We start from the raw sequence: 22645 nt of genomic DNA, 5'->3' as shown, positions 1-22645 counted from the left end.
AGGATCCCACTCTCAGTCTGTAAAACGGGAGCGGCTGCACACTTTAACCCAGATTGTACCAAGTGGATCTTGTCTTTTAAAGTTTGTCCACCTTACTGCTTTCGACCTTTTTTTGGTTCTAATCTTGGACTTTGGTGTTTTTGTGTTTGACTGTGGGATCTAACCTCCATTATTTTTGTTTTCCAGGAGTGCCATTGTTGTTTCAGGCATGCTTCTCCACGGCACTGTGGTTTTAATCATCTTTTTCTTCACTGGTAAGTAAAAAAAAACCAAGCATTTATTTTGTTGTATGTTCGAATGTACTCATGTAGTATGGGGGAAAACAACCTCTGGATTAAAAGTACAAAATGTAGACAAGTTCTTAAAGAGTATGGTAGGTCAAACTTCCTAAGTACACATGTTTATTTTAAGTTATATTTTGGATATCAGAGGCCGTATATAGTAACGATTCACTATGTACAAACAGAAGAGCCACATATTTTTTTCTTATTTTCAGTGATCTCATAAGATAATGAGAAACAAAGCAACAATTCTCCAAAACACAAAATGATAGGGTTCAATGCCCTGTAAGTTCTTACATGTGAGAAAGTAGAACCCTTGTATTTTTCGCCAAATGACACAACAAGGAGAACAAGTAGTAGATTCACAAGTTTCTCTTTTGTTCTGCCTTATTTATATAGAGCGAGAGCTGATCCCAGGTCACCGGACAGGTCACCAGCTCATCACACTGCAAACACAGTCACACACACTCGTACTCACATCAATATGGGCGTTTCAGTGCCCGGAGAGAATTTACCCACACACAGGAAAAAAACATGCAAACTTCATAAAGGAAAAAAAAAATGAAGCTGGAATCAAAGAAGGGATATACTCACTGTGAGGTTAGAGCCACTCCACCACCATGTGGCCATTAAGATATGATTCATTTCAGTTTATGGTCAGACTCTTTGCCTCATACTGGATGAGTTTCTTATGTAAATCTCAATTATGTTCAGTTAGAACTGCCAGATGCATTTAAGAGTTATGCAGTCAGTGCCACATTTCCAATGTAAATGTAGAAGTGTTAATTTGACTTCTTTCACACATGGTTTGGTTTATCGTCATATTAACCACACCGTTTCATAAATATCGATTATCAAATGCAAGATTTCTAGAGACAGTCTGAGCCCCTTGCTGCTCCCCTTGGGCTGGGAAATACTTTCATCACAGCAGTTGGAACTTTTTCTATTAAACGCAGATGTGCTGAATGTTTGAGGTCACTGCATGAATGCAAATGTAGGAAAGAAGAAACCCCCCCTTCCTTAACATCTCCCAGAGTAAAACTGTCCAAAGTGCAGTCAAGATAATCTAAAAAGCAGTTTAATTACAGCTCGGCTGCAAGTTAATTACTGAGCAGTCCCCCCCCCCCTTTGGGCCAGACACGTTAAAGCCACCCGCTTAATCCTACAGCGTGACCTGAGAGCCTCCCAGAAACACACGTGAAGTCAGATGAAGATGTCGAGTAATTGAAAGGACGACGCCTGTCGTCTCCACTCTGTCTTTACAGATTGATGGGAGACCCTTTGACTCACCCTGTCTGCTGTACGCATGACTCTGTGGTGAAGTCTGCCCTGGGAATAGTCATCGATGCACAACTGTGTGTCAGTGTCTTGGCCTTCTCCACTGTCACAGTGGAGATTTTCTAATCGTGTGGTATTTCCCGCCCAGTGTTGTACATTTTTCTCACTTTGTGGACTTTGTGCTATGATTTACTGTGCAAGATGGAAAAAAGATATTATCTTTTTATATAATATAGCAAGATGTTTTTTCTGTACTTTCTTTTTCACAAAACTGGTCATATAGTGAGTAATAAGCTGAATAATTGATTAAAATACATAAGCATGACCAATGTGTTCATTGAACTATAACCCCACACTATCACCTCAGTAGAATTAAATACTTCATAATCAGTGTGCAGCACCCCTTTATGCCATTTGAAAATTATAAATATGTTAAAAAGCATTACACCGACGAAATAATGACACTTATTTCATCATTTCAGAATTTAAAAAAGCCTCTAAATTGGATAATTTCTCACTGAATTCCCATTAGAAAGTGGCTACATGCTATTGAAAAAGTGTGCATATGTTTGAAGACTTACAGTAGTTTTATGTGTCCAATTTCCTGCATCACACATGTTCTTTTCATTCTGAATTCTTCATGGCAGTGATGCTTTCCTAGAGAAAAAGAGGACAAAACAAGCAGCATGTACATGTATGATTGCATTTTCTTATACACAGAACGCTGTTTGATAAATCTTTTAGTAGAATTAAACATGTAAAGTACTCTGAAACAGCCATTACACTAAAGATATCAGGCTTTTTCAGCACTGCAGTGGTTTTTCCTGTCTGTAATTAAAAGTCCATTACTCTAATTACCAAATACATGACGGTACTTGTCACCTGAAGTCATGTCTGGCTCATTTTTGGCCCTGCAGGGCTTCAGACTGATGAGTTCACCAGTATTTGTATCCTCCGCGGCCAATTCTCTGTGTGGGGGAATATTAGTCCGGGGGAAGAGTTACTGAGTGGAACATTGGGCTCATTATGAACGAAACGCTGACGATGACTTTAATCCAGAATTCTCTGACACAAGCTGGAGAGCAGCACAGTGGAACGTGATGCGGCGTTATTAACAGGCAGAGTGTGAAAAGACAGCCGGGGAGGAGTGTGTGCCAGAAAACTAGAGAAAAACTGAGGGTGAAATGGAGCGGAGACTGAGCTGAGATGGGGGTGTGGAGGTCGACGTGCTGGAACGTTTGGCACTCAGTTGTAAACATGGAGATGGTTTTGGGGGGATTTCTGAGGGGGATAATGAGCCTCGGCCACAACTGCAGAGAACAAGGGACGACAGTGAAAGCTGTTTGTTGGATAGAAAGTGCATCACATGAGCCACGCCGCTTGATGAGTAAGAAGCCCAATCCCCAAGTTAGTAATAAAAAAAAAAACGTGCTGTGTGGCCTCAGCGACTTTCAAGTTAAACTCTTCACAGCCTCATGAAGTCCAGTAAATAGACCACAATAAAATAAAGCCCAACAGAATCGTCAAGCCATTTTAAAGCGTTTTGTTTTGTCGGCCTGCTCTCTTTCTATTCAAGCCAGTGATAGTTTTTCCAGGTGTCCTTGTACAGGAATGTTACTGAACTTCAGTTGAAGGACGCCTGAGAGGAAGTTGTGGGGGGGAAAAAAAACGACTGTGTGTAAAGAAAAAAATCACTGGGTGAACCTACATAGTTGTAATAATTCACTGGCCAATGAGTCAGTGTTTGACATCTTGATAATATTAAAGTCTGGAATTGTTTATTTGTCATTTATTTAGTTGGTTTTTTTTTCCAGGTGTCTCGGGCACCACGGTGCACGACAGCTACAACGACTTTGTGGAGGAAGATGACGGCCCTCAGCTTGACTACAAAGGTGTGTGTGGATAAAAACATAATGACTGACTCCAGATTTTTCATTTTATCAGTTTAGTTTCAATGCCGGCATATTTAGTTTTAGTTCATCAAAAGTGAGCTTTGCTTGGATCTCATGCTGCGTGCTGTGACTGTTTGCACGTTTTGAGTTGTATTTCTTGGAAAATTGTATTTTTACAGCTTTGTGTGCAACAAACTGCTATTTGGGATGATTTATACATAAAAAGTTGAGTCAGAACTATTTAATCCTGCGTTGTATTTTCCAGGCTAAATAAACAAACAAAAAAAATGATTCACAGGGTAGCCAACGTGGTGCCTTCAGGGACCTCATGAGTAGCAAACAGGGCCAAAATATATAAAAATGAGAATTGATCACCATGATTGCAATGAGACTTTTATATAGTTTCTCCTACGTGCATAAAATGAGTGATGGGAGGAGCAGTCTGTGGTACGCCACCAGATCACACCAAATTCTGCAAACTAGACCTTGAATTATTATTATTCATGAGCATAATCAGGTATATACTTGTATAAACTTGTAATATTGTTTTGAGAGGGGACACAATGAACCAAAAAAAAAATAGTCTTGTCCTGTCTTTAATGTTTCCCAGACAAAAATCGATTTTTGGTCGATATTTCAAGTTCGCTTTGTTCATTTGACGATTACAAAAACTCTTAAAAATGTAGTAATTACAGTTTATACAAGAATAATGAGGAAAAATGTAAGTTTTCATGACAAAACTATATTGAAATGACTGATATGCATCTAATTAAGCTTGTCAGTGTTGTGCTTTAAATATTTTTACATGACTGTCATTAGGTTTTCCTAATGACAGTGTACCTATATACCCAATGTATATGTTTTCTCAGCGTTAATTTGGACTCTGGAACCTGCCTGCTTCATCATCCTATATCGTTTGGGTATAATGAACTTGGTTGACCTATTGTTCCTGAACTCAAACTTATAAATTGGTCTAAAGTATAAATAATACTATATTAATGATCTTACCACCTCTTAATAAACAAACTCCATTTCAGAATCCTGCTTTCTAACTATTGATTCTCATCCATGAGCTTGTTTTCTTCACTCTTTCTAAACAGATCCTTTTTGGTGTCATCCTCCGGGCCTGACTAACGGCGAGGTGACGTGCCACTCCCCCCGGGGCGGCGGCCACAGGAGTACTTTGGGGACCCGCTGCGAGATGAAGTGCGACCGAGGACACCGGCTCCTGGGAAGAAGTTCTATTCAGTGTCTCAACAGCCGGCGCTGGTCTGGTACCGCTTACTGCCGCAGTACGTTCAACTCAGATTTACAAACGAGCCTTCTTCTTTCTTTCATTTTGCACCTGTGAACAAAATGACATTTTATATTTAACTTAGAAAATGTAGACAACTTTCTCTACATACCACATACTGGCGAGTTCAAACATTATCCAGAGAGAGGGACTTCAGTCATTCAGGCTATAACAACTAGTGAAACCTGCTCCTGTATGTGAAACTGTACTGTATGCCGTCATGTTGCTTCAGGGATGCGTTGCCGCGTGCTGCCCCTCGTTCATCACGGCAGATACACGTGCACGCACGGTTTCATGGTGGACTCCGTCTGTACCTTCACCTGTGACTCTGGATATCACATTGAGGGGGGGCACACACGCACCTGCCAGCACAGGGGCTCGTGGAGCGGCGCGCAGCCAGAGTGCTCAGGTAAATAGCACACATTGTAAGCAGAGGCCACTTATGTAATCAACTATTTCTCCGGTATGGTTCACTTTCATTCATGTTGCCTACACGTTCTCTCTCTTAACGATACTGACATTTATTTGTGTGTGTGAAGTTGAATTTCCCTTTTTTTTTCTCTGTTCCGTCTTTTAAACTGGTTTTACCTTCGTACGTCTGAATGAAATGCATTTCTGGACTTACAGAGGAATCTTCTTCTCGGGCTCTATGTTGGCATACAAGTATGGAAAAGAAAGAAAATTCCTTTTTAATGAAAACTTAAGTGAAACTCGAGCAGCACATTTGTGTTGTGGTAAGCACTCTGGTTTTATAATGGAATTTCCCTGGTTGTGTGGAGTTTCCATGTTCTTTCTATGCACATGTGAGTTTCCTCTCACAGTCTCAAAACAGTTATTTGAGTGAAGTACTGTATGTTTTGTCAAAGTAAAGTTTCAAAAATATAGATATTAGTATTAAAATGTGGCTCGTAACAGTTGAAATATACCCCCGAAATAAAGAGACGATTACAGACAGTTGAAAACTTCATTTGAGTCCGGTAATGACCTGTTTTTACTTCATTAATTCTCACTTCTGCTCTAAGATTACCCTTCCAATTGAAGCTGGGCAGATGTTCAACGATCGTTAGAGAAAGTCTGCCAAGTACAGTTTTAATTTGGAGATTATTCCATCTGCTCCGGTATCTTGTTTCCATCACTCTTTCATCAGACCGGCTCCCCGTACGTCTGCTCTCTCAGTCTCACCAAAACAAGCATACTTCCTGTTTGAACTCTCTTCAAACTATTTCCTGTTGCTTTTCTATATAAATACACTGCTTTTTGCATCTTTAGTGGTTCAAATATTGTGAAACTGTTGCATCCAAGTCTTGATATCTCCAGTGTTGTTCTTGAGTTACTGACTGTCCACCCCCCTCCCCAGATATTGATCCTCCAAAGATCAAGTGTCCTCCGTCCAGACTGAAGGTCGCTGAGCCTGGGAGGCTGACTGCCAAGGTGACCTGGGATCCCCCCACTGCCACGGACACCGCCGACAAAACGCTGGAGTGCGTTACCGCCTTCCTACCGCTCCTGTTTTCTATTTATCACAAAGTGCAACTAATCATGCGACTTTCACTCGTCTCTCTCTCTCCCTCTTTCCGCAGTGTGATACTCGTGGGCCAGCAGCCCGGCACCGACTTTAATGAGGGAGTCCACGTCATCCGATATAAAGTGTACGATCAAGCCAGGAACAGAGCCGCCTGCAAGTTCATCGTACGTGTGGAGGGTAAGTGGCAGTTTAAATCACATACATTGAAAAGCCATACTGAATTTTTGTTTTTTCATTACATTGCATTTTTTTCTTCTGTGCAGTGAGAAGATGTACGGAACTGCCTCCACCCATGCACGGTTACGTCACCTGCTCCTCCGACGGGAACAACTACGGCGCCACGTGCGACTATCACTGCGACGGAGGACATGAGCTGAGGGGGACGTCGAGTCGCGTCTGCCAGTTCAGCCGCGGCTGGGACGGAGACCCTGCTGAGTGCGTCCGTGAGTAGTGTCCCCCACCCCCCACCGTCATAACACGGATCACCGTCAAACCTCTGGAAATCGTGTGAATACCTTCATAGCAGTGTGTTTCACAGTATATAGTCATAGTGCGGGCTGACATTTGGTTAGTAGTGACTTTGCACAAGTTCAGCTCACAAGATAACTTCTATGGAATGAATGAGATAAGATCCGTCGTGACGCTTTAACAAGTGTGCTCAGACAAGTTCTGATAAAGTCCATTACGTCTAGACACAATTGGAACCCTCAGAAGTCACTGAATCTTTGGAATGTTTCCCCAATTCTTTCAAGTATTATCTCAAATTACACAATACAGCAAAATCACATTGTTGTCGAGATTAAATCTCTTCAAAACCCGTATTATCTCAATCGGATAATGTGAGAAGTTTAAAGAGGAAGTCTTTGTTTAATGACCTCTAATATTGGAAAATACAAGCCTCGCTTACTCATATAAAGAGATCCGCAGTTTAGTAGACTTTAAAACATTTGTGTTTTAAAAGTAACGGTCTGTATCCCAAATTATACACAGGATCTTTAAAAAAATTTACTTTTGTTTTTGAACGTTATTTGCAATCACCTCTGGCACGCTGTATACACACATAGAGATTCTGAGGAAAACGGGATTGTGGGTTGCAACTGTGATTTTGCGTTTGTAGCGATGGAGTTCAAATCAGACGTGAAGACGGTTTCCGCTCTCCTGGAGCAGTTCTATGAGAAGCGGAGGCTGCTGATCATGTCCGCGCCCAACATCTCCGACTCCGACTACCAGCTGCAGAACGTCATGATACAAGTGAGGAAACGTTCGCCCGCCAGCCGTTCCACACAAGCACAACTTGGATAACGGAACTCTCTTCTCGCGGCAGAAAGCAGACTGTGGATTGGACCTGAGACACGTCACCGTCATCGAGCTCCTGGGGTCGCTGCCACGCGAGACGGGGCGCATCAGAGAGAGGCTGCTGGAGTCTGAAGTAATCGAGGGGTTAAGGTAAGACAGTAACATTTATTCGGGTTTGTTTATTGGAAAAAGTACGGTTTGAGTCGGAAAACGTCCAATAATGGCTTCGTAAAAGAAAACCTTTCATGAGCAATAAGGAGTCGTTTTTCCTGTCACTCTTTAAATGTCAAGAGTCTCCAAATAAAATAAAAAAAAAAAATCATCCATTAGTCCCTAAAAAGTGAAAAAACAAAAAACAAACTTCAGTTAACACTAATAAAAATAGCAATCTTAACTATTACACTGTAGCTGACAACAGCACATCAATACTTCGTTTCACCCAAGAATCAATGTCCACGGTTATGCAAAAGAAGCAGAATCAGACGTATAGAGACTCGTCTCAGAGGACCAGTTTTCCAACAACTTTGCATTCTGAGGAAAGGGGGGGGGCTGCTCAGATTTTCCACACTGGAAAATCCCCCTTCAAACCTACATCCTCTGCACTTTCTCACACACACACACACACACACACCCTCTCCCCCCCTCCTCCGCAGAGGGAGTGCAGTTCACATACACAGTGTGTGTTTATGCAGAGCAAAGCACCCTGGGAAATCGGTGACTAAGATAGATGCAGGGAATTAAAAAAAAAAAAAAAAAATGTCAACAACAGGAAATCAGAAAGCTATTGCAGCAAATCAAGGGTGTGATATTGGTCATGTCATGTTGAGTAACACAGTAAACAAGATGCAGTGGTACTGAGAGTTTGAAACCAGAGATTTTTCTGAGTGTCGTTTGCAGCTTCCTCATTTTTCCAATAGGAAATTTGAAATTGCTTCTTTCTCTTCAAGCTTCGCTCACTGCCACCAAACCACTTTTCTCCTTTCATCCTCACTCTCTCCACGATGAAGCTACTGTATCTTCTATAAATATTACTAAACGGTTTAAATCTCACTTTTCCTGCGTCACGTTGCAATATTTTTCACTTTTCTCATTCTGTCTGCTCTCATGACATCCGCATCACCTTCATTTTGCTCTCGCTTCATGATTTTAGCTCTCAGCAGATCTTTGTGGGGGGAAAAAAGGCTTCACACCCCTGTTAACACCTTCCCCTGGTTAATAATACAAGCTTTCCATCCATTCAGCTTCTCTACCTTCTATTCTCCTCTCCTTCCCTACAAGTCCTGCATTCACTTCACTTTTTTTTTACCAACTCCAGAGGAATTGTGGATTTTTTTTAGCCATTTACAAGATAAATTTTGTCATGAGCATTGACTTCACTATTTGTTTGTCTCACTTTGATGATCGCTGCGGTTTCAGCGACTTTAATCTCCAACAGGATTCAGAGTTGGTTGCATGAAGGAGTTGTATTCTTTTTTTTTTTTTTTTTTTTAAATACTGATACTTTAATTGATCTGGCTGTGCGCGTTGCAATTCTGTGCAGGCAGGTGTTCAGGATCTCCCGGTCGTACTTCAGCATGGTGCTGCTGGACGAGCTCGGCCTGGACCGCGAGCGTTTCATCATGCCGATAGCGTCGGACGAGCTCTTCTCCTACATAGACAGTTTCATGCTGGACGAAGAGGAGCGGGAGCGGCTGGAGCTCCACAGAGAGTTCTGTGACTAACCTAATAACCCCGTCCGGCATCAGTAACAGCGAGATGGAGCCGATAAAACAAACAGGAACCGGGTCCAGGGAACATTTGGAGGAAACAAAGAGGACTGTTCATCACGTGATCACTAAACAACACTGAAGTGCGAGCACTGTTACCAAAAGTATCAGAAAAGGGTAACCACAGAAAATATAAACGTACCAAACAAACCACAAATGCACAATATGCGGTCACTTTGTCTATTTTTGTGTTTATAAACCTTTTGAACAAGAGGTTAAAAACTCACACTCGCTGAACTATTGATTTGGTTTGTGTTGGAGAAGAAATGTATGTCCTGTGTTTAGTTAGTCTAAGGGGTGAGCAGAACCGGTTTCTAATCTCACTCCAGTGTACTTAATATATTTAATATCCAAATTTAAAAAAGTAGGCTGAGTTACTTCAAATAAGGTCGTTTTAATGCAACATGTATAAATATAATTTTAAGAGACAGTGTTAATATAAAACAGGATGGTAAGGATAAGACACATTATTTGTTGAATGCAACACCAGAAATTCTGTATAATAAATGTTTATATTGAACTACTTCCCCATGCATCAAAGTGAATCTTCTGAAATTAGAATGTGGCAGATTAACACAGTTGTGTGTATATAGTATACACGGCCTAAAGTGTAACAGTTCTAAAGTGACTGTGTCCTGGAAGGAAGGTACTGCGGTGATGCTTTGGCACGTTTTCAGTAATAACAGCAATCTGCAAGGCGGGTCAGCTGTGAGAGACGAAACGCCACACGATGAGGCCGGCGTGAGCAGATGTGCGTCGTTCAGCTGGTCCGTCGGTCCGATCGACCTGCAACACGACGTTTAATCCAAAGTGTCGTGTTCGCCTCAGCTTCGGTCCGTTTTCGAGGATCCAGATTCCCCCCACTGTCCTCATTTGGCCTTGGCCTTGCCCATGGAGGAGCGCAGTGGAAGAGTGCCCTCTGCCCACGAGTCCGGGTACTGCATCATCTTCTGCCACACGCTGACCTCCTCCCCAATGGAGTCCAATTCCACTTCCTCTTTTCCTATTTTCATCGTGCCTGTAATGGTGGAGATTACAGAGCGAGCAGTCAAATAGATAACACAAAACTTCCTTTTTCTTGAAGACATGGGCATTTTTCTCACAGTTGCTTCTCATAGAGACTATCTTTACTGTACAGTACATATATTAAAAATATATATATATACTCGAGAAGGAAACCTCTACATATTAATTTAATGATTACCTGCTTAGAACAAAACATGGGGGAAAAATGCTGAAACTATTGGGACTTTTGTCAATATTTAACAACAAATTGAAATGTCAAATGCAGTTTAAATCTATCATAAAAATTAAGGTATATACATGTAATGAGTTTTTATGCGCTGAAGCTGAGGATTGGACACGACCCACTTTCAGATTTTGAATTTCAACATTCAAGATAGAATTACTTTTTAAATGGAAGATGAAATTGAGCAAGCATCAAATAATGTTTTTACTTGTAAGTGGGGAAAACTGTTTTTGGCTCCTTGCATTTTAATTTGCAAAAATACTGCAAACCAACACGACTCCGCAACAATCACCCCCCCCCCCCCCCCCCATTGAAGCTAACGTCAGTCAAAGTTTTACATGTTTGAATGTCACTTGTAAGACCTGCAGGCCAAGTCAAGACGGCAAATATTGGATTTCCACTCTTACCTTTCCCAGAGCTCAGACGGACTCCTCCCAGAAACTCATTGTTCAGCATGCCCTCCTTGTCCCACACCGTCAGCTCCACGCACATGTCCCTCAGCTGCTCCAGAGCCACGTCTTTGTACACAAACGTGTGGTCGTAGTTTGGGTTCAGGTTCTTCTTCACCACCGGAGTCTTCCTCTTCGTGCCCTTCCCCTTAATGGGGTACAGGTACCTGCAGAACAGCAGCAGCATTAACGTCGGTTTAGAAAGAAATCAAGTTTTTAAACGGCAGTTCTGCGTCGGCAGCGTCATCGCGGACCCTTTCACAAAGCTGTCCGACGTTCCTCCCGATTTCATCGCCATCAAGCTCTTCGCCTCTTTAATTAGGACGTGCAGCTCGCCGCCCTCCTCGGGGGCCGTCTTTTTTTCTGAAGAAGAAATTAAAAAGGAAAAGGAACTTATTTAAGAGAAAATGACTCAAACAGACTTGGAGCCAAATGGATTAAAAAAAAAAAAAAAAATCATAATTTCACCTTTTTTCTCCTCTGGTGGACTTTTAGGCGTAACATATTTCAGACAGATCACCAGCTCTCCTTTATCCCGAGAGAACACTGAAGCTGGAACAGCAGAGGTTGCCTGTTGAAGGAAATCATATTTAAATCAAGAACCTATGAACGCAGTAAAGATGCATCGATGCAAAGGATTAATTACATTGATCGCAAACATTTCCCTTTGACAGGAGAGCAAAACCTAAAGGATTATCCAACAGTGCATGAAAGGATGCTCCAACCAGCGCCATATAAAGGGTTAACGCTAATGGCCATTTCTTATCGTGACTCCATTGATCGACAGCAGTAAGCGATGCTCTACTGAAGGCAGCAACGTTGCAGGAAGAGCAGAGGAGGACTTCTCTCTGCCAACAGTGTTTATGCCCAAAACTGGTTTGAAACTTCAAACTACACTGCAAATTACACACTTTCTGTGAGGAAGCACGCAAAGCATAGACAACACTGAATGTACACAGAACGCGTGTTGAGACAGCAGCTGTTATGTAATGTCATGAATTTGGCTTCAGCTGAGAATACTAATCTAGATTCAGTGGGGGGGGGGGGACTTGAATGAGACAAACATGTCAGCTGACACGTCAATTCTAAAGAGTCTGAGCTGCCCCGTTATTCACGTGATCCTCAGATAGAGTAGGGTCGCATTCAGGTTAAACTCCACTAATGGTGAACATTTATGAGTTTCAGAGATTTACTGACAAGCCGACTCAGACTGAGTGACACAGAGTTTAACCTCAACAGCAGAGTGTGTGAGGGTTTCAAACCTGCGCTCAACATTCAAGTACAACTAATAAAGGGACATAAAAATATTAACGACTCGTCTTTTAAAGTATCAGATTGAATTAACCCATCCTTCATAAAGTTATGACCACTTGTGCCCCCCTTCACACACACACACACACTCACACACACACACTCCTCTCCATTCAGACACACACACCAGTTGCAACAATGATTTAATGCCTTGCCCAAGGATACTGACACGGACAGGCGTACCCTGGATTGAACTGTGGATCTTGAGATTTGTGTTTTAACTGTGCAGTTTTGCAACCGTGTGATTTTGTAACCATCTTGGCTCGTCTCCTACGGGAATTATGTTTGTGTTTTTTTTGTAATTGTTTCTTGGTTAAATATACAAATTATACCGTTATGAATCAGTCTTTCACAATACATGTGGTTTTCTTCAACTTGACCGTAAAGCACTGTGTGCAACATTGTTTTGAAAGGTGAAATACTTTCATGTCAACTATATTCACTGTTTGGCCTGAGCTCTGGGATTATAAAAAAAAAAAAAAAAAAAAAAAGTGTCGCAATATAGTGATTATCTGGTTGTGACCTACCCTCGCCATGAGAGTTGCCTGGTCCTCATTCGGAGAATCGAAGTCTCTGCCGTCCAGCGGGACCTCCACCTCTCCCAGGAAGGCGTTGCGGCTGAGGCGGCCATTATGCCAGACGGAAATCAGCACGGAGCGGGTGAAGAGCTGAGAGCGGCTGATGGAGTACTAGCGAGAAAGAAGTGGTGGCGTATCAAAGGCATGGCTCACTGCTGGAAAGACTTATATAAATTTAATGCTCGGTTGCTGCGGGATCCTTAAATAAACCATAAAACATAGATTAAAAGGAGAACAAGCATCAAATATTCATCAGAAATTGCCGCTTTAATCTTCGAAATAATCCCCTTTAACAAATGTTTAAACAGCAAATCCAACTGTACAGAAGGATTACGGACTGCAAATGGATTCATCAAAGCCAATTTTCTATTCGGCAGTTTGGTTCCATCACTGTATTTAAAGAGGATTCCCACTGGAAGACGGGAGAAGAATCAATATTTGACCGCAGCGATTCTGAGCTGCAATGTCAACAGCGACCGTGAGGTCTTGTGCGGGCGCGGCCGCCGTCTGCAGCGAGGCAAGAATCGAGGTCACACGTCGGGAAGTGTTACCGAGTCAAAACGGCAACGGAAAGCCAGCGTCGGACCGTCACCTTCAATGTTTCGTTGTAGACGGGGTCGACGGTGTGTCTCTTGATGCCGGTCTTTCTTTTGCTCTGGCGAGACTTGTCAGGGAGCAGATAGCACTTGACGTAACTGGAAGAGAAAATGGAAAAACTACGAGTCAGAGTTGCTTCTGGCTGAGACTCCCCCTTCTTCCACTGTGTTTCCGGACTAGAAGGCAACCCGCCAAAAAAAAAAACCCTGTTTCCTGCGTTCCAACTAATCACCTCTGAGATGTGACTACAGAGACTGTAAACACAGCAACCTTATCTGCAGATCAAAGCTGAGTTAACATCAGCAGTGTGCGGCAGGAACCGGCGTGCGCGTTTAAAGCAAACCTTCACACCACCCCGCGCCTGCGAAGAACGCGAAGGCGCCGTCAATACTCACGGGTTGCAGAGCTGCCGTGCAGTGTCGCCGTAGGCCAGCTTGTGGCACTCTTTGATGAAGACGTGGAGGCTCTGGGTGTGCTCGTCGTAGCTCAGCGTGAAGGCCACGTCGCCGCTCACGTCCACGCTGTCAAAGTCTCCCGCCTCGCTGTAGATGCTCATCAGGCTGCCCGTCGTGCTCTGCGTTAAGGGGAACAAATAACAATTATATGTGCAAACTACGGTTAAAAATCACAAGTGTAAAAAGTGAGTTATAGGTCACAAATCCACCTGATAACACATTTAAATCCTGTTTATGGATCTCTGCACCATTGCACTTTAACTACTGTATTATGTTAACTCAGTTTTATTTGTCACAAATCTAATGATGAGGTGTGCGTCTTGGCCAGGTCACCCTCGTAAAAGAGATCTTGATCTCAATGGGTTTTTTTTTTACTTTCCTGGTTAAATAAAAGGTTAATATATAACTTATTAGCACCCAAACCTAAAAAAAAAAGATCCCTCACAGATAACCTGAAGCCATTTTTGGGTTAACGTGTGTCGTGGTCAGGTGAGAGGAAGGATCTGGAAAAACCAGGTTTGCATTTTTCCCTCCATTATCAAATGGAACAATCAGATCTGATAAGGCGACGTGCATTCCAGAAATGCAAATGTTACCTCATTACTGCTAGTTACTTTTCACAATATGTGAAAACATACTACTGAATTAAAATCCACTGTTTTTAAATGTTTTGTGGCAACATTATACAGCATACTGATTAATTTATCATTGAATTAAAGTTAGTTGGAGGCTCTGAGGATTTTTTGGAGCCTGTAAGTGAAAATGTCACTTGTTGCTGGTATTTTCAGACTTCACCTCATGTAAACCTGACATTTTATCCATGTCAGGTTCAGGTTCTCAGAGTAAAAACTATGAATGAAGACAATACTACAGAAAACGAGGCAGGGACAAAGAAAAGTAATTCAAGGGATTACAATGTGTTAATATCTAAATCCAAAGTGAGAACATGAAAACCACTTAAGCCGTAGCTTTGCTTTCCCCCTCTGCAGAAACACTTTGTAAGATTTCACTCATCAGTCTCATACTTCATAACATGTTGAGGATATCCTGAGGTCATAGATGCTGGTTCAGATTAGTCAGCTGCTTTGAGTCATGAAGCGCTGTCCTCGCAGGCCTGTGCAGAAATGTCAGCGGATTACCTTGGAGCTGTGCAGGCTGGACGTGCTGGACGCAATTGTCCTCTTATGAAAGTTAACCAGCGTGTCGATGTCTTCCTCCTCCTCTTCATCTTCCTGTGGCGCCACAAACACCAACCGGAATTTATTCAAACGTCATATTCCAACGGATTAATCGAAACGCGACTAAAACTTAACCAAAGCGAATAAACAGGAGAAATTAAAGACGCTAAACGACGGCAGCAATTTGATTTTTCACCTGTAAATCCAGGCCGGGTACAGAGCGGCTCCTCGTGCCCATCGAGGACTCCGATTTCTCGCGCAGGTCCAAAGTCGATACCGACTCTGAGGAAACGTTCAGATCAAACAAGCTAAACACACATTTGTGTTTACATTCTCCTTCCATAAGACTGTAGTGGATCAATTTGTAGCACGAACACACGATGCCAAAGCCAACTGCAAACAAAAAGCCCAAAATGTATCAGAGGTGGATATTAATGAACAAGTCAGGTTACCTCTGGATTTCACACAAGGTTCACTTTCCATTTACCGTACAAGGTTTCCAAAGCAACGCTAAATACGAGAACAAAGCTGAAGGCAATTTTACTATTATTATCATCATTCGTCTACTTTTAAACTTCTTTGCTGTTATCATTTTAGTTCCGTAAAAGTATTTCTCATCTCTTTCTTTATAGTTATTTTGCACGTTTACACCGTACTCAAGACAATGTCGTACACTATATTTATATTATCTTCTATTAGAAGACAGGCTAAGAGAGAGAAGTTGGTTTTATGTGTGGGAGAGGGTTGGGTTGTTTGTTTATTTGTTAAAGAAAAAAAAAGAAATGTACAATTAATGATTTTATCTATATGAATGCTGGAAACAATAATAAAACATACAAGCAAACATACAAACATAAAAACTATTTGGTCAAACGATGATAAAACAATTTTTCCTAAAAAACCTACAATTAATATTAAAGTCCTTGCTCAGTAGTCTGACATGGGTAAACTAAAATATAGTTCAAAGTGCATGGTCGTCTTAATGATCACATGTTTTGTTGTTAATCAACCATATCTTGTTTGTTTTAAAACCGACAAAGGTGGAGCTTTCTCAGATGAGTGAAGATAAAGTATTCCGGTTTGTGTAACCTTTAACGCATAAGGAATTCTGGGCAAACTTTCTAAGTTTCTTTACATATTGCCCTTTTTTTCCCCAAAACACAAGATTCATGTGGCGACATTAAGTAACAGAAACAAATTGGATGTGCGACGTGGTTCCATGACAAGATTTCAATCGTATGATTGCAGCCAATGGCTGATAAAGAACATGTATATTAATATACAAGTCCATATATTCAGTTCTGTGATCAAGTGAAGGCCCAGCCCCCCCCCCAGGAAGCTGCATCTCTATGCTCATTAAAAAAACAAAACAAATGCTCACCTGCATTTTTCGGGGCGCGTTTCACACTCTTCTTAAAGAGTCGATCGACTTCGAGCTCTGAACTCGGATTGACCGGTTTTACCTCGGAGCACTGAAGCGACAAAGAGCCAGACTCCCGTCACGCAAGGAAAGGATGAAAGCTCATGAGAAAACGAGAACGTTCCTTACAGTGGTCTCGACTTCTGGTTGAACACTTTCATCGGCGACGGCTTTGACGGGGACCGTCAGGCTGGAAACGCTGGATCCTGCGATGCTGGATTGGTCCTCTTTCCTAAAAACATACATTTTAGTTTGAGTCTCGTCACCGTCTCAGAGTTTAAAGATCTAAAAGTTATCGTCAAATATCACGAGTAGGTGATGAATTTATTCAAATATATATTTCCATTTCTCATTTTCCATTTCAGGCTTGTGACTGCGCTGCTATTCATTATTGCTATTTACCACTGATATATATATATATATATATATATATATATATATATATATATACACATAAATTGAGTTAATTGTAAGTTTCACTGTCAATGAATGAGAAATGGCCGCTCTGCTTTATTTCGAAAGACATTTATGAGACGATTTGCTGGTGAAGTATCTTAAATCAACATGCACAGCAGAAAAAAAAAGAAGATTAGTTTCAAAACGCTGATCCTTCCCAGCAAACCACACCAAGGACAACTATAGTTTTTGGGTTAAAACTACCCGACTGGAAATGTTTTAATTCCTTTTAACCAAAACATTTCACCTATATACAAACTTAATCTCATTTTTTGACATGTGATGTCCCTTTTATTTCCATTTCTTTTATGACGTTTCTCCATTTTATGCCTGCTGATTCTATATGATGATGTTAACTATCTGAGTGTCTCAAAAAAAAAAAGCAAATAAAATACACTATCATTATCTGCTCATTCACGTTAGACCTCATGACTCTCAGCAGACTGCATCACTTTGAAGTTACTTCAGTACCGGACTGGATACTACCTGGGCTGGTCAGGAGTCACCCGGCCGGACTCGGTCTCGGTCTTGCAGCTGGTGATGCTGGCGTTCTCCGCAGACTCCGTGTCGCTGCGCGTCGGCTTCGACAAAACATCGTCCTTCGACTCCACGGAATCCCTTGAGATGGTGGATCCCGAATTCTGGATTTTATGACTGCCGGTGACACAAGTCGAGATCTTAATTAATTGATTTCTATTAAATCAGAGATGAAAGAAACTTTTTTTTCCAAATTGCCGTGAAGAATCTGAGCTCACCCTTTGTTCAGCACAATCTTCTGCCTGGGCATGGGCACGGGATTTGGCGGCTTGGAGTTTGTTTCAGCGTTTTTCAGGAGCACCTCTGCCGCCGTCTCACGTTTATTTGCTAAAATATACAAAATAAACAAATAGCTGTTAAACATGAGCCTTTGAGCGTCACTGCGATTTCCCCTTGCTGCTGGAATAACAGCGCTGTGAACGCAGCAGAGCCGATGTTTACATTCCTGATGTGCCCCTTCCTGATCCGCACTCACATGACGGCTTCTTTTTCAGAGAGACCCTCACGAGGTCGTGTCCCGGCGCCGCCGAGAAGCGGTTCGCCCTCTGATCATAGAACCAGTCACCCGTCATTTTCTTTAGATCCCTGGAGGCCGACACAAACACCGGAACTTAATGAGGCCGACAAGATTTTCCACCGAATTAGATAAACAGGTTTGTTAATGGTGACGCTAAATTTATTGTTTTGGTGGAGCAGAAAAAGGATAAATGAGTTGTTCGGATATCTTGCAGACAAAAAAAAAGTAGTTCTTCAGTGTGCAGAATCAAATGTTTTATATTTTTCCATGATTTCTTAATAAAATTACAAGTGAAATGTTTTTAGTTACAAATATTGAGTAATGATTATAACTCAACACCCCGAGCAGCTGGGATGAATGCAAAACACTAAATAACAGTGAATAAGAAAACTCTTGGAATGTTTTTGGTTTTTTTGCCTGGATTGTAGTTATTAATCTAATAAGGTAGATTATGTTTGGATAAGGAGAGAAAGGCCCTTTTGTTCCGTTTCTTTTGTGTATCGTTTATATTTTTGTGCTGTGTGGGTTTGTTTTCTTTCTATACACAACAACTAATTTTCAATATGATTGTGGAACAAAATATATCTGAGAAGGAGTACTTTTGTTGTGAAAAGTTAAATAAATATATTGTGGCCCAAAAAAAAAATAAAGTTATGAGATGTACCAACATTGATGGGTATAATATTAATTCAGAATCAGAAACACATGTAATTTCCATGTATAGTTTTCACAATACAACAAGTTTGTTCTGGTGAGATTGGTGCAAAACAGTAAATTAATGCTTTTATGGTTATACAGCCTGAACCAAATCTAAAAAAAACAACAAAAAATGGAATCTTGAATTTGTAAAGCAAATGTCTAAAGTTAAAAGAAAGCAGTTTGTGTATTATGTAGTGTTTTGGGTGGACTTAGAGGAGATGGCAGGATGGAAAACCCTCCATTTTTTCCAGCTGAAACCTCATAAACCGTCAATCCAGCAATCAGATACTCAAAGATCTTCGACGAGGATAAAACACCCGTGAAGCCTGGCGTGTCCTGGTACTGGAGGATTTTCTTGCCTCTCTGCAAGGCATGCGTGACAACACAACGTATTGTTGTTGCGGCAAACCAGTGCTTTTTAAAAACAATATCAGGGTGAAACCCGACGAGCCGCTGGAATAAAGTCGTCACGTCTTACGTTTCTTTGGAGCAGACGCAGCACAGCCAGGAGTTGTCGGGCAGGGCGGTTCGGCAGTCGGGACAAACGTCGTGATGGCACAGCTTGCACTGGCCGGAGGAAACGCCGAGTCGGCTCAGAGGCTCCTGGCACCGGCCACAGGTGCGCTCGCTGTACTTCCCGCTGCCACGTTTGGCCCCTTTCCTCTTCACCTCCAGCAACTCGCTCTTCAACTTCCTGACAAACAGAATTAAAAAAAGCAAAAACAACATTTCAGTCAAGTACATTTGAAAATGAACTCAATTGTGATCGTGAACATAAAGCTGTTTGGTCACTGAATTTGTTGCACAGCAATGCAAGTTTAGAATGAGATGAAATTTACTTTATCTTCGTTTATCGAGTATCGAAAATGAATTACGCGATCAGATGTTTTAGATATTAGTGGCAGTAAGATATCTTAGTATTGGCACAGATACCCTAAACATACTTTAGAGGAATACAATGTACTGTAAAAACATAATTTATTTAAATAGGCAAAGAAACACCACTTTACCAACTTGACATTTTGGTTGTTATTTCTTTATTTGAGTACAAAGCAAATATATTAAACACTTGGAGCTAAAACATAAATTGTAGTCAACAAGTTTGATAGTTTATTTGTTGTAACGACACTTCATAGGAATAAATCTTACAAGCACTGGAAAACCTGTTAATTTCCACTTTAAAATGGTTTAAAACTCTTGTAAAGAGCATGAATTTGTGGGATGAACATCACAGCCAAGTGTGTGACGTGCACAGATAAATTGATTTTAGTCATTTTATTGTTTTTTATCATTATATTCTATTTTCTTAAATATTTTAGTCTTTATTTTTATTATTTATTGTAGCCTTTTTCTTTATTTTTATAGCTTTCTCAGTCGATGGATGCCGAACAACAAGAAACAAGACATATTGGCTTGTATGAGAGTCCACTACCAAGAAGAATCGTGAAAACGAAAGAATTAATCACAAACATATTTATTTTTAATTTTAGTTTTTTTTACGTTTTGTGCCAGGTCTGATTTATTTCATATTCCCACAATGTGCGTTGTGCTTTCTGGTAGTTTCCGACGTCTTTCTGAGCTCTCACTTCACATATACGTTTGATTTTTAAACACGTTTTACTATTTAGTTCACATCAACAGAATCATTTGCTCAGAGTTTCACACGTTAGTTCCAGGAAGGCAGAGAAACCTCAGGGGGTTTAGTCACCACTTACCTTTTTGCCACTGTACATATTTACAAGTGATAAAATTAAGAAACTGGTTGTCGCGCAAGACGACACAGGCTCAATGGGCTCTCTATAAAAGACTAACAAAACGTGTACTGTCGTGTGTATGTCGGTACTTATATTAACTGTACGTGGAGAAGAGCGCCTCCCCTCACCGCACTCGCTGCTCCTCCGCCAGCCTCAGCTCCTCGTCCCGTCGCAGCACCTCCAGGATCAGCTCCTGCTCCGCCTCGGACAGGAAGCCCAGCTCGATCATCGACGCGGCCGCCGGCATCGTGACCTTCACCTCTTGACGAAGGGCAAACCGGCTCAGGTCCTCCACATCCGGGGGCTGAAGCAGAGAATAAAAACTTCATACTGGATATCAGCGAGTCCTTTCATCATTTTACACCCCGATTGACTTTGTCAATCTTTGCTTTCTTGTCGTCTTACATAGTAAAAGATGTTGGATTTCGCTCTGCTGACGTCTGATACTCTACATATGATGACAGATCTGTAATCCAAAGTATTTAGGATTTTTCTGGGCTGCCAATAGAAGCAAACACTTTCACTGTGTAAACATCACAACTACTTTAACTCAGATTATGTTAAAGATTTATCAATCTTTACTGATTTATAATATTTACCTACAATGCATGTGCAGCATCATTTGACTAGGATGATTTATCGAATGTAATTATTTTTATCTTGTTTTTCTCTGTTTGAACCATTTGTGTCTCTTAAGAGTTATTTACGTCGTCTTTCGTGTTACTTTCTCTGTCATATCAATAGATTGTGCTTTATTTACATTTTGTTGTCAGTATCATCTTGATGTGTTGTGATTTTATGCGTTTTAAGTTTTGTTTCGTCCCGTTTGTCACTTTTAAACTTGTTGCCGTCGTTTTCATATCTTGTTATTGTCATCTTTTAATTGTCTAAGTTCCTAAACCCACTGTATACTTTTGAAAATCATTTGTTTTACTATCGTCTTACATCCTTCTTTTGTGGAGTTATCACCACCAACCTTCCTGTGAAGCACTTTGTACTGAACAAAGAATCCTGATAATGTGAAAACTGCACCAATACATACTCCTGATGGATCCTTTGGACATACTTTTTTTTTTTTTTTTTATTCCGTGAGAGGAGAGATTCGAGCCTGACAAATGACTCAGAGGAACCAGGATGCAGGAGGACTTTAAATCTCCCATGGTGAGCCTCTGCTCGGGTGAAGGCTTGTTTTCTGTGTGGCGGGTAAGAACAACATGAGCTTGGCCCTCCTGCCTGGTTCCCACCCTCTAAGGACACAGAAAGCCTGGTGGGGCCGAGCCCATTTGTTCATCATCCAGCTTATCATCTGTCATGTTCCCCATCTCACACTTAATACCCTGTTTGAACAGACTTAAGAGGAAATTTTTTAAAAAGAAACCGGTCCCGTTGTTCCAAAGCAATGACAAAGCTGTAATTTTGAGGGGGTGGGAAAAAACAAAAACTTGACACTCTTTTTCCTCGTTGTTTGAATGCCTGGAGCCAAGTTTCTTCTCTGAGAGCTGATTAGGAATACCTGCAGGGCAACTTCCACTTGAACATAACCTTCAAGGAAATGGGGCATGAACCAGATGACACAGTTAGGAGGTGCTTTTCCTGGAACAATGTTAAAAGGTTTGAATTTTAAGAAAGGCTGTTTTAAAAACAAAAAAAAGTGGATGTGCATGTTTGATATTCCGCATATGTGTCACACTGAATGTGAAATAACTTTGAAATGTGATCACATTAAGATTTGACTATTTTATGAAAAGGTTAAAAACAAAACGAGCTGGAAACAGTTCAGACAAGAAATTACCGTTAACGCCACAAAAAAACACACTTCGGGGTGACAGCAACAGCTGACCTCGGTGTTTTTAATATCGACCCGTTTATTATTCCCTTCAACAGCAGAATGTGGACAAATTATTTGAAATCGCACCCACCTGTTAGTGGAAGTCGACGTCGCTCCGCCGCGCAGCTTCGTTGGAGACGCACCGGGACAAGGGCGACCGTTCCACCGGGGAGGAGAAACAGTTTAGACTCTCTGCTTCCCGGTGAGATCCTCCTGACCGTGCCTCTTCCTCCTCCTCCTCTTCCTCCTCCAGATCTGTGTGCGTTCAACGCGAGTGTGCGCGCG

At 41.4% G+C, this 22645-nt stretch overlaps 2 protein-coding genes across 2 annotated transcripts; one reads left to right on the top strand and one right to left on the bottom strand.

Moving 5' to 3' along the window:
• On the top strand, window positions 1–10176 carry srpx2 (sushi-repeat containing protein X-linked 2). The gene is made up of 11 exons (XM_080502609.1): window positions 1–81; window positions 187–254; window positions 3374–3451; window positions 4552–4743; window positions 4978–5154; window positions 6103–6226; window positions 6326–6447; window positions 6534–6713; window positions 7388–7521; window positions 7595–7716; window positions 9107–10176. Exons 2-11 carry the CDS (start codon window positions 209–211, stop codon window positions 9285–9287), a joined length of 1356 nt encoding a protein of 451 aa, XP_080358735.1. The 5' UTR covers window positions 1–81; window positions 187–208; the 3' UTR covers window positions 9288–10176.
• Window positions 10177–10200: 24 nt separating this feature from the next.
• sytl4 (synaptotagmin-like 4) lies at window positions 10201–22590 on the bottom strand. Its single transcript, XM_080502610.1, has 17 exons — window positions 22452–22590; window positions 20661–20836; window positions 19257–19472; window positions 18038–18147; window positions 17781–17889; window positions 17512–17679; window positions 16699–16801; window positions 16531–16621; window positions 15346–15431; window positions 15111–15203; window positions 13912–14090; window positions 13512–13614; window positions 12869–13030; window positions 11499–11601; window positions 11285–11393; window positions 10989–11197; window positions 10201–10350 (listed from the first exon to the last, which is right to left on the bottom strand). The coding sequence occupies exons 2-17, from the start codon at window positions 20777–20779 to the stop codon at window positions 10202–10204; spliced, it is 2109 nt and encodes a 702-aa protein (XP_080358736.1). The 5' UTR covers window positions 20780–20836; window positions 22452–22590; the 3' UTR covers window position 10201.
• Between the last annotated feature and the right edge of the window lie 55 nt (window positions 22591–22645).

The sequence above is a fragment of the Blennius ocellaris genome (genome assembly GCF_963422515.1).
Source record: "Blennius ocellaris genome assembly, chromosome: 9".
NCBI lineage: Eukaryota > Metazoa > Chordata > Actinopteri > Blenniiformes > Blenniidae > Blennius > Blennius ocellaris.
This window is presented reverse-complemented; position numbering and strand designations above follow the sequence as displayed.

What these genes read in the sequence shown, in the direction of transcription:
- srpx2 (XM_080502609.1), top strand. Translation starts at nt 209, where the DNA reads ATGCTTCTCCACGGCACTGTGGTTTTAATCATCTTTTTCTTCACTG. An exon ending in CCCTCAGCTTGACTACAAAG is followed by an intron (nt 3,452 to 4,551) that starts GTGTGTGTGGAT and finishes CTTTCTAAACAG; the next exon opens with ATCCTTTTTGGTGTCATCCT. An exon ending in GAAGTAATCGAGGGGTTAAG is followed by an intron (nt 7,717 to 9,106) that starts GTAAGACAGTAA and finishes AATTCTGTGCAG; the next exon opens with GCAGGTGTTCAGGATCTCCC.
- sytl4 (XM_080502610.1), bottom strand. Translation starts at nt 20,779, where the DNA reads ATGCCGGCGGCCGCGTCGATGATCGAGCTGGGCTTCCTGTCCGAGGCG. An exon ending in TCTGAAAAAGAAGCCGTCAT is followed by an intron (nt 17,890 to 18,037) that starts GTGAGTGCGGAT and finishes TGTATATTTTAG; the next exon opens with CAAATAAACGTGAGACGGCG. An exon ending in TCGGACAGCTTTGTGAAAGG is followed by an intron (nt 11,198 to 11,284) that starts GTCCGCGATGAC and finishes GCTGTTCTGCAG; the next exon opens with GTACCTGTACCCCATTAAGG.